The sequence below is a fragment of the Pelmatolapia mariae genome, linkage group LG7, assembly GCF_036321145.2.
Source record: "Pelmatolapia mariae isolate MD_Pm_ZW linkage group LG7, Pm_UMD_F_2, whole genome shotgun sequence".
In the NCBI taxonomy this organism is placed as follows: domain Eukaryota; kingdom Metazoa; phylum Chordata; class Actinopteri; order Cichliformes; family Cichlidae; genus Pelmatolapia; species Pelmatolapia mariae.
Window position 1 is genome coordinate 58350640 of NC_086233.1, and position 17611 is coordinate 58368250.

The following is a 17611-nucleotide window of genomic DNA, read 5'->3' on the forward strand; positions in this document are numbered from 1 at the left end:
TGGAGAAATTTCTCTAACATGGTTTGAAGTATCAGGTATTTAAATCTTCATGCAACAAAAAGTGGCAAACAGACAAGGATCTAATGGCTACCTGCTGTCAGTGGGGACCTGATTGAATGCTCTCGTTACCCAACTAACACCCTGCTGGGGGATCTCATTAAGAAACTTCTGTTGCCATAGCAACCCAGTCTCTGGGACACACTGGTGACCATAGAAACACAGACCATATGCTTTCAAGGGCGTGTTAGACAGTAAGGGAAGTATGCATGAAGTCTTTTAAACTAAATGCTGTAAAGAATGATTACTCCTAGAACTAGGGTGGGTTTTTCTTTTCTCATAAGATAATCCTTCTTATAATTTCACTACTGTGATTTACGTTAAATGTTTTCAACATGTCACCAATTTTATTAACAAGTGAGTTTAAGGCTGCAAGAAAGCCTAGAAAACCTGTTAGGCACTTGTTTTGTTTTAACAATCCCATTCTGTAGATGTACATCTTGATTGCAAACTAAAAATCATATATAAATGTTTCTTAACAACAAACAAGCAAGTACGATATGCTGTTCTACAGTAGGTAAATTTAATACAAAGCTACATTAATTTTCTAGGTTATAAGCATAAACATACTGGGTGCTTTGTGTGTCAACATTTCAAGGTTTTAAATTGTTCGATTAGTGATGCAGTTTTAATTGTATTTCATGTGGTTGCTCAGAGACCTCTTCTTTAAACCTTCAGCTGGGCTCCAGATTTGCTTGAACGCTTAGGCAGAATATTCACTTGATGAAACTTAAGCTGCCTATTAACTCGGAAGATCCTCAGAAAGGAAAGGCTGAGGCTGAAAAAATATCAAAGGAAGAGGGACTCTTTTAATTAAAAATTAAAAGGCTAACCATCCTTCTGTTATTGAACAACGTGCTCTTCAAAGAGCAACCAGAAAATTAAAGCAAACAAGCAAAAAGCTACAAATACAAAGCTTTATTTCTAAGGCATTACCTAGCTGGTATCTACTAAAACTCTGCAGGCAAGACTGTCACTGCCAGGGGTGATACAAAATATTGGTACAGAGGCATACTATGTTGTTTACTTAGTGATAATATCAGTAAAAGCTTGGGAGGCCCGGCCAGTTTGACTTACCAGACTTACCATTTCCCTACTCATTGTCGTGGGATTTACCAGCTTGAGGAAATGTTTAACAAGTGGTTTCTTTGCTTATGTTTTTAGCCCTTTACTTCCCACCAGTGACTTTTTTGGTTGGAGCAATATCACAGAAAGGCATATTCCAAGTATTTGGTATATATTTAGGGAATGAATAAATATTTAGGGAGACTAAAACCAAATGTTCTCATATCGCTTTGACATAAGCTTTGTGCTTTCTTGAGTAAAAACAGACCCAAATTCACATTCAATTTAGGTGCAGGCCGGTTGTAGCGTAGAACGTAGAGCACGTTGTGTAACTGTCAGAAAGTCAGTGGTTCGTTCCCCTAGTTTGTGTGTTGGCAATATATTCTGCATGAGTTTCCCCTGATGTATCCATTAAAGCGTGAGTGTGTGAATGTTAGCTTAAAACACACTTTGGCATAGAAAAAAGTGCTAGTGTGTGAACAGGTAATTGAGGCTTATAGTAAGAAAACACTTTGAGTGCTGACATAGATTACAAACGTACTGTGTAAGTACTGGTCAATAATCAATAGCAGAGCTTTAAAACAGAAAGTGTAAAGACAAATGCATTTTTTGCTCTTTTTCACCATTTTTTTTTCCACCATTGTCATTAACAACGATTGACTCGTCCAGCTAATTAAAAACTTGCTATAACTTTTGTTATATTTTCACAACAGGAATATATTAACCCTGTGATAATCCAGGGGAGATATCATTTATGTTCATTTTGATTGCATTAGTGAAAAGGATAGCCAGTAATTCTGGAACTTTTGCATTGCTGTGCATTTGAAGTATCTTTAGTTTGGGAGGCCTATACTTTTTAATTTAACCCCTTTTTGATCTTTTTAACACCTAGATGTAAATCTACACCATTTTTGTTACACCCCAAATTGTAAACAATATTCTAAACAATAATGTTGTTAATAATATTGTTGTTTTATTTCGGAGTTTTGTAGTGGAAATGTGCTGTTTAATGTCTGCTTCTGCACTGATGTTATTTTTAAAGCTGAAATCATTAAGAAAACACTAGTCAGACTGCACTACACTACACTTATTTTTTGTAATACGTCATTTTAATTCCCCCTGAATTTAAAAGCATCGATTTCTTTTTGTTTGTTTATTTTAAATTCATGATCCCTGCAGTGTGTCCAGACTTGTCTTTTCATGCGTGCATGTGAGTGCTGCTTCTGTGCCTTTTTAATATTCTGGTCACCTTCTAGTCTTTCCGCAGCTCCTTTTCCTTGGCTGTCAGTAAGGATATAAATGGTTGGTCTGAAAAAGGCATGGCAGAAAGCCACATTAAAAAAAAAAAAGGTATCTGCAGTGTCATCTTTTAGTGGCCCCTCCAGGTTGCTGTTGACTTGACTTGAATTTATTCAATAACATAAAGGCTTTATTGATTCTTATATGGGACTTTCATAATACTTTGTGGTATTGAAATTGATAGCCCTCTGTAATCAATAAACACTCTCTGTCGTTCTTTGTGGTTAGCTGAGGGACTTGCAAGCTGCTCCTTTCCCTCCACAAACACATACTTTTATAGGTAAAAGAAAGGGAGGAGCGACTGTGCCAGACAGAACAAATTGGCAGCTGTGGGGCTTTGGCTATTCCTAGCGCTATGCTAGGGGTAAGAGGCAGCTGGTCCAGACAAAAGACCGCTTACATATCCGATGAACTAGAACTAAAGAGCTACAAACAAGTACACCTGATACCTGCTCCTTCCAGCTCTTACTAGTAGGATCAAAATTATCCAGGGCGGTTTTCTTAGTACCTCCTCTCTTTTATTGCCTTTCTCTTCCCATTTTAGTTCTTAGCATAGCAGTCTTTAATATCTTCAATCACCTTCTCTACAACTTTTATGAAACTGTAGGCTGTTAGAGAAAAATGTTCATATCATGCTCAGTGATTGATGTAATTATAGAGTAAAGATTCCGTGTTTAAGGTAATATTATTACCTCGAGTTTCACAAGTGGTCCAATTTAATCAGCTGTCTTGATTGTCTGATATTGCCCACAAAAGCCTTACTGAACAAACGTATTGAGACTTTTTTTTTCAGTTTGAAACAGAGCTGCAAGGCCTGTAAACTGGAGGGCTGCTGAAGGCATGTGGCAGGACCTATGGCCTGGAGACTAATGTGGAACCATTCAATTTTGACTAAAAGGCCCAAAACAGCAACTTGATTTTAAAGCTATATTTATATATTTTTTCATGCTGCCTTTAAATGCCTTCAGTTATTGCATGGTTTTTATTGTTTGTCCTTTTCAGAATTAAGTTTCTATTAATTCTAGTTTCTCGTGCTGTTTGTTAACTTTTGTAAACCAGGCACTCTTGTCTAAGGAAATGCTATTTGAATAAATTGCTTTAGCTTTTGCTTGCTTTAGCACATTAGCCACATGTTGGAAATTTTCATTTCCTGGGTTACCATAGTGACAATTCCACATCCACATTTTACATCTGCTTATTCAAAAGACTCCTCGAGATAGCGTGATTTTAATCCTTAACTTTAAAGGGTGAACTATGAGCCTTAATGAAGGGACTGTGTTATTATGTTGTATCAAGTTAGTGTAGGATGACCTGCAAGTTGTATACAAACAGTTCTTTAATGTGAGTGCAGTGTTACATCAAAATAATTAGTATACAGCATTTGATAGTGTTTTTTATGGTTAAAGTCAGGCTGTCCATGACTCACTATGCTCTAAGTAGACTTCCCACTAGCAAAGGTTTTGAATATGCTTTCCTGCAGTTGGCACCGGATCCTACCCGTGCTGATGGTGTTTGTGACTAACGGATGATTCTCATGAATGATTCTAAGGGATGATTCTCATGACACCTTTTCTCCAGAAGAAACTGAATGTTACCTTCCCCAAAAGCTCACACAAACAAAAACCAGATGACTGTTACTTTTAACTTTATTTCCTTTTTTTAAACTTTTATTTACTCAAGCATAATTTTTTCTTAAGTTGATGAGCCATACCGTGAGTTTATGGAAAAGAGTTGTTGAAGCTAGGCTAAGAGGAGAGGTGATGATCAGTGAGCACCAGTATGGCTTCATAGTTTCTTCAAAGAAGAAAGAGACAAGGCTGAGATGGTTTGGTCATGTTCAGAGACAGGATAGTGTATATGTTGGACAAAAGGTGTTGAATACGGTTCTTCCAGCTTCAGAGGAGGTTCATAGATGTAGTGTTTTTTCTGGTTAAAGTCAGGCTGTCCATGACTCACTATGCTAGAGGGAAGTCCACTTAGACCAAAGATTTTGAATAAGCCTTCCTGCAGTTGGCACCGGATCCTACCCGTGCTGATGGTGTTTCAGAATAACGGACGATTCTCATGACTCCTTTTCTCCAGAAGAAACTGAATGTTACCTTTCCAGAAAGCTGACACAAACAAAAACCAGATGACTGTTACTTGTAGGCAAATAGAAACATGTGGATGAATAATGCATTTTTATACTAACTTTAGTTATGTAAGTGTTGTTTCACACAGATGAAATTGTGTTAATAACAGTCAAGGCAGAGATAATGGCATTGGAGCACTTTTTCATGAAGAAGAAAATATTTTGATTTGTTTTTTACATAAAAAATTAGGTCATCATTTGATAAATGAAAAAAAATGAAAAAGAAAAGGGTTATTAGAGGTAATAAATGATATCTGTTATCTCTTTAACAGGCTGGAACTGAAAATCAGGTGCAGTTCAACAAAGAGTGAGCCAAATAAAGCTGAAAAATAATCATGATTTTTTTCAAACGAAGCATGTTTTCATTGTCTATTTGGATTGTCATGCGGTGCAATCATAAATATTGATAATTTTATATAAAGTTTTATTCAGAGTAGTATTTGACAAACCTCTGACCCAGTCCAGTGTGTTTATTGTGCCTAGTTTGAGGTGTCTGGCTTTTCCTGCATCCAAAACAGTTTTGACACTCCTCCAGGTGGCCTCAGTGAATGGAAAATCACTAGGATTGTTGTTGAAGCTAGGCTAAGAGGAGAGGTAATGATCAGTGAGCACCAGTATGGCTTCATACTGAGAAAGAAGAAAGAGACAAGGCTGAGATGGTTTGGTCATGATCAGAGGCAGGATAGTGTGTATGTTGGACAAAAGGTGTTGAATACAGTGCTTCCAGCTTCAGTGGAGGTTCGGATGCAGTTTTTTTTTTTCTTCTAAAAGTGTCTTTCTCACATTTAGTGTTAATTTGTTTCTTTTTTTTTTCTTTAACAGGGATGCACTGAGTCTTCTGAAAGCATCTCCTGCTCCCAAAGCAGTGCCATCTGTGGTTGCCTCAACTCCTCCAAGTCCCATCTCTGCTCCAGCAGCCAGTCCTCCACTTCCAGGAAGCAGACCAAACATACCTCCATTGTCTGTACCGGGAAAACCAGGAGCACCGGTGATCACTCCTCACACATTCTCTCAAAAATACTCTTACATGATGCAGTTTCTATTTGGGGTTGTACTAACAAACTGCCAGATATCATTCAGCTACTGACTCAGATGGAGCATTTACATTTGGGGATTTGTCACTTTTGGCAAAGAGGATGTAATGGGATTGTCTCATCTCAAACAATAACTATTTCTGCGTGGTTACCTTTTACATTGCTGCTGTAGATATTTATCAGTTTCATTTGGTATGCCTGTTGGGTAGTATCAGTTAGTGGTATCCTGTTCATCTCAAAGACTGAGACTTTTTAACCAGTCATTAACTATCAAGGCTGCCGTCAACATTTATTCACTTCATGCGTTTTTGGAGTCGTTAGTAGCAGTGAAGATGTGTCCACCACATCAGTGTTGGCTCTCTCAAAATGTCTTTTTTTTCCTTCACTGAATTATTTACCTCCCATTCTTCCTCCTTCATATCTCCAGGGATCTTTCACTGAGGTTCCAGCTTCAAATGTCCGCCGTGTGATTGCTCAAAGGCTTACCCAGTCAAAGACCACCATCCCCCATTCATATGCATCCATCGACTGTGACATGGCTGCTGTCATGCAACTCCGCAAAGATCTGGCCAAAGGTAAAAACAATGAAATGAAAAAACTTGTGTCTTTTCATTAACACTGTTAGTTTATAGTTACTTGTCATTTTGACAAGTAACTATAAACGCTGAAAGAGTTACTCAGCATGATGAGTGTGCACATGCTGTATGGATTCTTAAGCAGGGTTGTTGTCTTGCAAGTGGTATCTCCCATAATGCATACTGACAGGTAAATTTGTAAGACAGCTTATCTGTGAAGTTGTGGATTTCAGAAGATTAATGTGACGTTTCATTCGAGCATTCAGCTCGTAGTTCATGTCCGTTCCTGTGTTTCAAATCAATACATATATCTGTGTTCCACAGAGGTGGTGACTTTTGTTTTATGGACAGAGAAATTATTGTACTTGGCAAATGATTTAGCCACTTTTGACGTTTAAATGCCTATCCATGAAGCAGTACCCCATGAGCAAGACCTGCAGTATATCTATGGCTGCAATAGAGCCCTGTTCTCAGTATCATGGAGACAGTCTGGCATCATAAAGAGAAGTCATTTAGACAAACTAAATCCAAAGAGGAATTGTAGCCAGTTCCTCTTGACGAAGGGCACATCTTGTAACTTTATTTCTGTTTGCTGTGCTTTTTGTTAAGCATCAACAGTATCACTATTTTTTTGTGTACTTGCCACATTTTGACAAGTAACTATAAACGCTGAAAGAGTTACTCAGCATGATGAGTGTGCACATGCTGTATGGTTTCTTAAGCAGGGATTTGTGAATGGCTGAAGTTGGATTCACAGGGCTGACTTCCACTGATGTGATCTAGGAAAGAGCCATGTCTACCAAAGCCATTTCTTAATATTCTGCAGCATAGTATTAATACTTAAACATGTTAGATCTGTTGGTGTGTACCATGTGATAAATGACAGTATTACTGAATTTAAAAAAATGGTATTAAAGGCCTCTGAATACAAGTCAAAATTATTTATATAGCACATTTAAAACAATAGCCATTGACCAAAGTGTTGTACATTTCAAATAATCAAGTGACATTTAAGAAATGAAGCATAAAATGAGAAAACTTGAGTAAGAAATGACAAAATAAAAGAAGTCAGAACTGAAAGCCAAGGAATCAACGTGGGTTTAACAGTAAATGTAGGGGCAATGAATACCACAGGGAAGATAGATCGTTACAATCTTATAATTTTTATAAAATACACACTATACACATTGAATACTGTAAGTCTGATGCAATTCTAATATCAAATGAAGCATTGGTTGAAACTAGCAGTGTGGGCATTACTTCCTCAGCTTCACAACCTTCCCTAACAACGGTTATTGAGCAAACATCTACTTCTTGTGAAACAGAATCTTGGGTGTGTAAATTGAAGGACAGTTTCCACCACAAACCAGAAAGTGAACACTGACACGTGACATTCACTTTTGCACATAAAAAGAAAAATATCTATCCTTAATGGCTTGATTTCCTAAATGGAGCCTGTGATTACTTTGGGACATTTTTTCATGTTAAGTAAGAGTACTATGTCAGATTCCAATTTTAAAACACTTAGTTTAATGCTGTGTCATGTAATTGGCCTTATTTAGCTTAACTTTTCAGCACAGTCAAACAAACAGTAAATCTCTTTGGGTCCTGTCTCTGTGATAGAGGAAATGGGATGGCCATTCCAGACCTATTAGCAAGGTTGTGTGTGTACGGAGGGATTCTCTCGCCGGTTGTTTTTGTGGACTCTCATTGTTCTCGACCAGTGCGATTTCACGGTTAGCTCATTAATCATACTGCTCACAGCATTCAGAACTGTCTGGTACTGCATTATTGGCCACTAGTAAAAGTTGGCTCTGATGCCAAGCCTGACTGCCCCAGTGTGTGTTACACATCAAGCAGGGAATGAAGCAAATTCGCATCAGTGAGTTTGGTATAGAGGGGCCTCTTCTGATCAGCTGGAGTGAACAACAACAATATATTGCATTTTTCCCCATGCAACTGCATGTGTAATGTCATGCACTTGCAGTTTGTTTACATGGAAATTAATTCATTTAGAATTTTCCCTCTTTAACTGACTGTTTTTTGATAAGTCAAACATTGCAGGTCTTGTACAAGATACCCGACTTTCACTCTGCCTTGGTATTTAGAACCATACGTTTTTAGCTTATCCAGCTTTGGCTTAGTTCTGATAATAATAAGAAGAGATTAGGTTATTCTCATAAGTCCTTCTTTGTCTTTTCAGAACAGATTAAAGTGTCTGTTAATGACTTCATCATCAAGGCAGCAGCTGTTACACTCAGAGTAAGTACTCCTCATTTGTTGTCATTTGTTTCTTCAATGTGTGTAATTGCCAAAGATGGGTCATCTGTTCATTTCTAACCCTGTATTTTTTTTAGAACATTGCGATGTTATCCATAACTTTAATCTCTTCCAGTGCTCAATAAACCATTTGGACACATGTGTCTAAGATGTGTTGTTAGATTTAAAGAATATGTGCAAGGTATTGGACGTTGTGGACGATGTGGCCCTCCTGGTAATGTAGTTATTCCAGCAACATTTCATAAGAATATAATGACTTACTTATTTTACACTATAAAATACTATGTTATTATATTAATATAAAATATTGTGTCACATTATTGCCACTTCGTTTTCATTCAATTCATTTTCAAGTAAATTTCATGGCAAAGACACACACACCTACACACTTCCACTCGACACTCTCTCTCCCTTTCTCTCTCTGTCACACACACACTAACCACAAGAAGAATGTTGATTTATGTACCCAGTTTTGAATTTTTGTGTTCCAGATGATTGTGTTTTTTTTCTTACAGGTGCAGCAATTGGCGATACATGCACTTCTGTTTGCACTCTATCCTTTTATTATGACTTCCTGTCCTGCCTTAGATGTTGTCATATTCTATGCCACATATAGTATAATAACTTTAATAACACGAATAGAAATGAAGAAATAAAAAGATGAACCCTGAACGAGAGGAGCCTACAGAGAATTTATAGAGCTAATGTCTGTGAAGGTTCTCAGTCATCGTAGTCAAAGGATCTTGGAAAGAAAAGCTTCTGGACTTCTTTAAGTTGTTTGAAGATGTTTCACCTCTTATCCGAGAAGTTTCTTCAGTTCTAAGGTCAAATGGTGGAGAGTCCCAGATTTAAGCCCTATGGGAGTGTCAATGGACACTCCCATAGGGCGTGTCCATTGGACTGTCTGCAATCTATAATCCAGTGTTGAGATCCCTTCCCAGATGCCTTAACGCCCACTCACATCCTGGGCCATTTGACCTCAGGAAATCATATGATAGGGTGGGGCTAGGTTTCACAATGAGCTCACCCAAAACATTGGCTGATAGTGACCTACACCTACCGTTTTCACACTTCGGCTTGTGTAATTAGGTAGAGGATCATTAGGGGGTCCATTGTCCCTCTTGGAGTGACACTCCCATAGGGCTTAAATCTGGGACTCTCCACCATTTGATCTTAGAACTGAAGAAGCTTCTCGGATGAGAGGTGAAACGTCTTCAAGCAACTTAAAAAAGTCCAGACACTTTTCTTTCCAAGATCCTTTGACTACGATGACTGAGAACCTTCACAGACATTAGCTCTATAAATTCTCTGTAGGCTCCTCTCGTTCAGGGTTCATCTTTTTATTTCTTCATTTCTATTCGTGTTATTAAAGTTATTATACTATATGTGGCATAGAATATGACAACATCTAAGGCAGGACAGGAAGTCATAATAAAAGGATAGAGTGCAAACAGAAGTGCATGTATCGCCAATTGCTGCACCTGTAAGAAAAAAAACACAATCATCTGGAACACAAAAATTCAAAACTGGGTAATAACTTTAATAACACGAATAGAAATGAAGAAATAAAAAGATGAACCCTGAACGAGGGGAGCCTACAGAGAATTTATAGAGCTAATGTCTGTGAAGGTTCTCAGTCATCGTAGTCAAAGGATCTTGGAAAGAAAAGTGTCTGGACTTTTTTAAGTTGCTTGAAGACGTTTCACCTCTCATCCGAGAAGCTTCTTCAGTTCTAAGATCAAATGGTGGAGAGTCCCAGATTTAAGCCCTATGGGAGTGTCACTCCAAGAGGGACAATGGACCCCCTAATGATCCTCTACCTAATTACACAAGCCGAAGTGTGAAAACGGTAGGTGTAGGTCACTATCAGCCAATGTTTTGGGTGAGCTCATTGTGAAACCTAGCCCCACCCTATCATATGATTTCCTGAGGTCAAATGGCCCAGGATGTGAGTGGGCGTTAAGGCATCTGGGAAGGGATCTCAACACTGGATTATAGATTGCAGACAGTCCAATGGACACGCCCTATGGGAGTGTCCATTGACACTCCCATAGGGCTTAAATCTGGGACTCTCCACCATTTGACCTTAGAACTGAAGAAACTTCTCGGATAAGAGGTGAAACATCTTCAAACAACTTAAAGAAGTCCAGAAGCTTTTCTTTCCAAGATCCTTTGACTACGATGACTGAGAACCTTCACAGACATTAGCTCTATAAATTCTCTGTAGGCTCCTCTCGTTCAGGGTTCATCTTTTTATTTCTTCATTCCAAGCTTCTTAGATTATAGAGCTAATCTTGAAAAAGCAAAATGTGTTTGGCACAACAGTGAATTGATATCTTAATTCTGATTGCAAAAGCTACCACACAGGACAGAATTATAAAAAAAATAATAATAATTTGCCTCTCTATGTGACCATAAAATGCCAAAGCAACACAGGCACTGTCACATTCACTGCGTTTTACTGTTGGTAAGGCATCCCATGTGACGAAAATATGTTTGGTTCATTGTCTGCACTACATTAGTTCATCTAATGTATTTATGTACCTCTCAAATGTCAAGGTCATTTGCATTACCACTAATATTTTATTATAGGGGCTCCACTTCTGATGAGTATTTGTTAAAAACACTCAAAAGATTCCCAGTTTAGAGCAGAAGGAGATACAAATTCAGCCCCAGGGGATCACAAACTAATGATCTCCTAGTGCCAGTCACAAGCCCAGATAAAGTAGGAGGGCTGCATCAAGAGTGTAATCCGGTGTAAAATCTGTGCCAAATCAAATATGTGGATCCGTAGCAACCTCTGTAGAAATAAGGAAGCAGCTTAACACACCTCGACTGAAGAGAGCTTATCTCTTTTTGTCTTTATTTATCCCTGATAACATGAGGACATGAGGTGACCTTTGACTCCTGTTTCCTAGGAAATGCCAGAAGTGAATGTGACTTGGTCTGGTGATGGAGCTCGTGCACTTGATTCAGTGCATATTTCTATTGCTGTGGCAACAGACAAAGGTCTCATTACTCCAATCATCAAGGATGCTGCAAACAAAGGAGTCCAGGAGATCTCATCTAATGCTAAGGTAAAGAACTTGAAAATAAAAGAGTTGAAGGCAAAAAACAACTATGTGTAATCATTGTTCTGACATGCTATGAGTTAATGTGAGATTTAGACTTGACTGGACCCTAACAGATTCTGGCTGTAACTTTAATTAATTCAGAGTAGCATCATTCAATCCTCATTTCCACTCCTTCAGGGAACAGAAGTTGTAGTAATAACATTTTGTTCCCTTGCAGTTGATTCACTCAGTACAACAAATACAGTATGGAGTATATGTACACGCCCTGTAGAGTAGCCACTGAACCAGTGTCAGAGCACCACTAATAGATCTGAACAAGAGTGTGGTAATGACCAACTAGCTACAATACAAATATCATTCACAGAAACCTCCTTAAATAGGGCTCATGAGGTTGCCAGTCCCCTGGTGGACTATGCTGTCACACCCTGAGGCAAAGACAAACATTTGGTGCTAGGTTCAGTGGGGCAACCCCTGTTTAGACAGTCCTTTACCTCTAGCTGAATTAACATAGCGAACAAGCAACTGGTCATATTCGGAGTGCTGTCAATGAAGGTACGTAGCACACACACCAGACACAAGACAAGCTCCTCTATTACTCATAGGGGGGAAATGAGAAAACTGAGAATCTCAAAATCCATAGAGTGCAGTGACACGTACAGACGTTGTTTTCTCCATGTGGTGGTTAGCTCTGAAACAAAATCTGGGAACATGGGCAGATGGTTTTTGACCATTTGTGTACTCTGGAGCTTGGAAAACCCCTTGAAAGATTATGTTTCCTGAACAGAATATTTCTTCTTTTCTTGCTTTGGTAAAAATAAATAAATGCAAAGCAAAAAGTACTGCATGGAAAAGTCCAAATTAGCACTCTGGGCAGCCTACGCACCAGCTCAGTGGTGGTGGCTAAAACAGTATTTGTAGTTAAGCTAGCTTCAAGTCAGCAGATAGCAGAGCTAACTAACCAGATTAACCTGATATCTCCCAAGTGTTGTACAGAGTTAATCAACTGAAAAGGAGAAGCACTTTATATCTACTATAAAGGCCAGTAGATTTGGAATTTGATTTTTGATATCTGGAGAAGAGATTGATCAGATATGGTATATGAAGTAAAAATGGTCTTTTTTGTTTTGTTTTTTGCTTTCTCATAAACACCTGGGAACAATAATTTGTTTCCAAGGTTGCTCTGAAAATGTAAAGCACCAAAAAAGATACTTAATGATAAGAGCCACACACTTCTATCAAAGACACATGCATCACAAATCGATGAATTATAAATGACTTTGAAATAGATGATGATAATAAAAAATATAATGTTTGACATGTACAGTGACCCCCATGTAAAATTCCCTAAAGTTCAGAGTCTGTTTTTATGACTGTCGTATCTTTGTACACATTGATGTTGGATTCATCAGCTATCAGTCATAAAACCTGAAAATGCAAAACTCTTTCCATAATCAAGAAGTAGAGCTGACTTTTAGAACACTTATGGCTCTAATGACACGTTGTTGCTTGCACATTATCGACATCACAGCTCAGTGTCAGCACAAGTAATAGTACATGTAACATTGGCTGTTGCAGTGACAGTGGTGGAAACCGTATTAGTATAATAGCATTTGTTCATGCAAGAGTGCTAATTTAAACTTGGTGGGGTGAAAGTACGTTTGATGCACAGTGCATATCTGTGTATGCCAGTGATAGTCAGCAGGGTGGTGGTTGGATTTAGCAGTGGGTGTGTGATTAGGTTTTAGACATACTATTACTGTAACTGCCTAAACCCATGTGATCAGTTTTTGCAACAAATGTGATTGCTTAAGATCGGGTGCTTCTGTTTGTGTTGACTTTGACTTTGACTTTGACTACCAAAGCTAGAGGTGAATATGTGTAAACAGTTGTGTACACAATACAATTTTACTTCTTTTTTTTTCATTAACCTATTGAATACACATAGCTGCTTGCTTTGAAATATATACATGTATTATTATATAGTTTGTCTCCACTGGCTGCCGTGGTGGTCCAGGTCAGACCAGAAGCGCTGCTATGTTTATTAAACCCTTTTGCATCACAAACAGTTCCTTTATCTTTTGTTCCTTTTTGCATTCCTTCCTTTTTCATTATATTGAAAAACAGTTGTTTTGGTTTGGTTTTTTCTTTAGAGAACTGAAATTAATGTGGTCAAAGTGTTCTGTTCTTTCTAATTATATTCCTACTGATTTGTTGTGACTCCCAGGAGACAATGTATTACTTTTATAGTGATTGTCTTAACCTATTTTGATTATTTTAGTTCAAATAATATAATACTTGTCAGTTGTTCAGATGCCAGATCAGAATGTTTCAGTGCTAACATACTTGCATACACAACAGCTGCTTTAAAGCATGAGCAGTAACACTGCACACATGTCAGTCCACCTAAGCCTCCAAAATGTTCTTTACCACCCACAACTATTCAATTTATTTGTGCTGCTGCTTTGAGGTAAATGTGCATTTGCTGGTTTTCATAGGTCTCGAATTAAAATTGACACAATGTCTGAATAGAGCACTGCTGGCCGTTGATTTGATGGAGAGGAACATGACTGTTTTTGCACTTAGGGCTCTTATCATAATTGTACCCACCATACTCTATTGTGTCTTGTGAGTCACTCTCAAGTTTCTGTGATGGTTATATCCTACCATTAACCTTTTAAGAACATTTCTATTCAAATAAGCCAATAACTTAGAAGAAGATAAGTTCAGTGCTACATTTTAACAATAAGCTCTTCTTTATTTCAACACAGTCTGTGGTTTAATGTGGAGCATGTACTTTTATAATGTTTTACTGCTTGATATCACCATCCTTCTTGGAGAAGGTTGAATGAGCCATGTGTTTGCACTAGAAACAATACCTTTTTCACGCTTTGTTTCTCAGTTATATTGGGTTTTCTCCAAGCTTTTCAGACAGCATTCATGCTGTGAGAGAGCAAGGATTCACATAACCTAGCTGAACTAATGTGTTACCAGATGCCTCATCTGCAGTTCTGGGTGCTTTTCATTCCCGTTTCTTTAATTTACCCATGCACATTAGGATAGTAATCTATTTCTATGAGGACCACGGTGAACATTTTAAAAGTGCAATTTCAGTTTTGAATTCCATTTGCGTTTCTTTATTCTGTCTTTTCGTTTTTTCAATGTGAAACCTTGATTTTAATATTATTTTCATTAGTTGTATTTGTGAGGAGCTGAACCTTATTAGGAAAACATTCTTTTCTGTATTTTGTGTTGCAGACTGTACAATAACTAACAGTTAATTAGTACTGCACATGCTTATGGTTTTATCTACATTTCCAAGTCTGTTGTGTATATCACACATGTATTCTGGCTATTTTGTATTTGATCTATTTTATACATCAAATGTATTTATTTCTTTAAGAATATCGATCTGGTGTTTTTATAGGCTCTGGCCCAGAAGGCTCGAGATGGGAAACTGCTTCCTGAGGAATACCAGGGAGGCTCATTTAGGTAAAGTCGTTATTATAGTCAGTATTTTTACCAGGTTTTCCTTTTTATTTTTAGTACTGCTGTCTCAGTTAATTGCTATTCAATAGACTTTTTTGTAATGTGTCAAAAAGTGGTTCCTGTGATCTATTAATACTATTTCCCCAATGTTCCTTTGAAACTCAGTAATAAGAATAAGCCATTATACATTTCCGCATTTATGATTAAAATCTGGTTTCACAGTGAGCCAATATATTATGCATATTCTACATTTCATGTGAGCCTGAGCTGAATGTGTTCTTGGGCGACAAAGACCATCAGTTACTGTTCATCAATTGCAGAAGTGTGAAGGAGGGGGGCTTTTTAACTCATTAGAATTAATGGTGTCATTTAGAAACAAATGGGGTTTCTGTGTCAGGCAGAAGCAATGGATTCCTACGGAGACGCCACTTTCTTCGCCCTCCTGAGGATATACATTATGTCTATATCCTTCACCTATTAGTTTTTCCATTCCCCTGAACCAGAACTCCCATTAATGCAAACATCAGAAAGCCCTCAGGTCAGTTTTGCACAATATTTAGGGGCAGTTCTTGAGCTGAATTTTGCTGTAGTAATCTTAACTGCTTAGTGTTTTATTTTATCAGCTGTCTATCAGATGTTGACAAAAAGTCACACAGTCATAGCCACTAATGTATCGTCTTGACCTTTTATTATCTTCAGCTAAGTTTGACCACTGATGTAATATGCGTGCTATCTTTTTCTCTTTTTATCCCACAGTATATCTAACCTAGGGATGTTTGGAATCAGTGGCTTCAGTGCTGTGATTAACCCGCCTCAGGCATGTATCCTTGCTGTTGGGACGTCCAGGGCTGAACTGCAGCTCTGTGAGGATGATCAGACCCTGTGCACCAAGCAGCTGATGACAGTTACGTTGTCCAGTGACGGGCGACTAGTGGACGACGAATTAGCATCGCGGTTTCTTGATAAATTCCGAGCCAATCTAGAAAAACCACAACGCATGGCCCTGGTGTGAAAAAACAAACAGAGAGAGCTTTATAAAAGGGACTTTATAGATACAGGAAGAAACACCTACATGACAAAGCCTGGCTCATGGTTTTCACAGCCAGAGACCTCTTAAATGGTTGGTTTCCAATTAAGGCTTACAGAGTAGAATTGTACATAATTTAAAGTTAATTTTTTTGACTACTTCTGACTGATGATCAACCAGGCTTTGTGATGGAGGAGTTATGGGGACTCAGCTAGAGTGGAGGAAGATTCTTGGTGCCAAATTACCAAGAAAAAGATTATTCTGCCACACTAGTGTTGTGTACATAAAGTGTTTCAAGTCCAGCTCAACTGCTGTTTCGCAGTCAAGTGTATCTGCTCGATGTCACTGTTGGTAAACATGCAAATAGTTCTCTCAAAACCTCACTATACATTTATACAACAAAGCTATACATTACTGAACAATACAACTGGCAGTACTATTTCCATTTAGATTGCAAAACTCATGTAAAATGGTTTCTGTTACAAAATGTAAGAATCTAATTGATTTATTATTAATTTTTCCTATTAATATGTTTTAACTTATTTAAAATCCACTACACTGGAGAACAAATCCTTCAAATTCAGATGTATACAAATCAAGGTTGCCAATAAAACACATTGTTCAGTCTTAAAATGTTTGTGTGTGTGTGTCATTAATGTTTTTCCCAGATTTTCAGAAAGTAGCAGATTGACAAACTGGATTACACAAGTGTGTGTTTCTGTTTAATTAGAATCCAAAGAGATTACATAGTAATTATTTTTTAAAAGCCAATTAAGATAATTTGCTGGGTTGAGTGTACAGGTCAGGTTCTGATGGCAGATGCTTATCTTTGCTTTAAGCGTGGGAAGAACAGCTGTCTCTATATACTACCAGTAAGACAAAGCTTACCCTAAATATGCAAACGCATATTCTAATATTTTTAAAGCGGGAGGAAAAAGCTGTGGTTTCAAACATCCTCTGTGGGTTAGATTTCCATTTTATCCACTATCAGCCTTGAAAGGGTAAAAAAAAAACCAAAAAAACGGTTGCCTTGCACCTGCTCAGCTGAATTCAGATAGATTTTAAGTCTGAATGTAAATTACCCGAGGTGAGTTGTGGAATAGGCAGGTTGCAACGGTACCAAAGCAGACTTGATTTGATGTTGTTATGGCCAGGATTAAAGACAAAGAGGGGGGGGAATTCAATTTTATTTATATAGCGACAAGGTGTAGGCTGCTGGGAATCCCCCAGCAGCCTACATAACTAATGGAGGATTCAGGAGAACAGTGAACAGAAACTCTAATACCAGCCTTTCCTTTCTCGTTTTTCCCTTCACTGCAAGTCTTCCGGCCCGTTACAACCTTTTCCTAATAACAAGCAAGGACATTTCGTGCTATGGTTGCTGTGGCATCAGATTGAGAGGGAGACATAGACACAGAAAGGGGTACATAGGAACAGGGGTTTGGTTGGCATAGCCCGACTGTTTTATCCACTATGCTCACCTCTGCACACACAGACACACACCTTTCGCTAGTTATCAAGGCAACAGAAAATACACTTAAGCACAAAGTTTCAGACAAAGTGGTAGTTGTTAACATTTCATG

At 38.1% G+C, this 17611-nt stretch overlaps 1 protein-coding gene across 1 annotated transcript in view; it reads left to right on the top strand.

The window, feature by feature from the left end:
• The window catches only part of pdhx (pyruvate dehydrogenase complex component X), a 28245-nt gene extending 11605 nt beyond the window's left edge, over positions 1-16640 (top strand). Inside the window, exons 6-11 of the mRNA XM_063481197.1 lie at positions 5375-5540; positions 6014-6161; positions 8365-8423; positions 11360-11518; positions 14940-15004; positions 15758-16640. Of these exons, the coding sequence (XP_063337267.1) occupies positions 5375-5540; positions 6014-6161; positions 8365-8423; positions 11360-11518; positions 14940-15004; positions 15758-16013 (853 nt within the window). The 3' untranslated portion in view covers positions 16014-16640. The remainder of the gene's footprint in view (positions 1-5374; positions 5541-6013; positions 6162-8364; positions 8424-11359; positions 11519-14939; positions 15005-15757) is intronic.
• Positions 16641-17611: the final 971 nt, after the last annotated feature.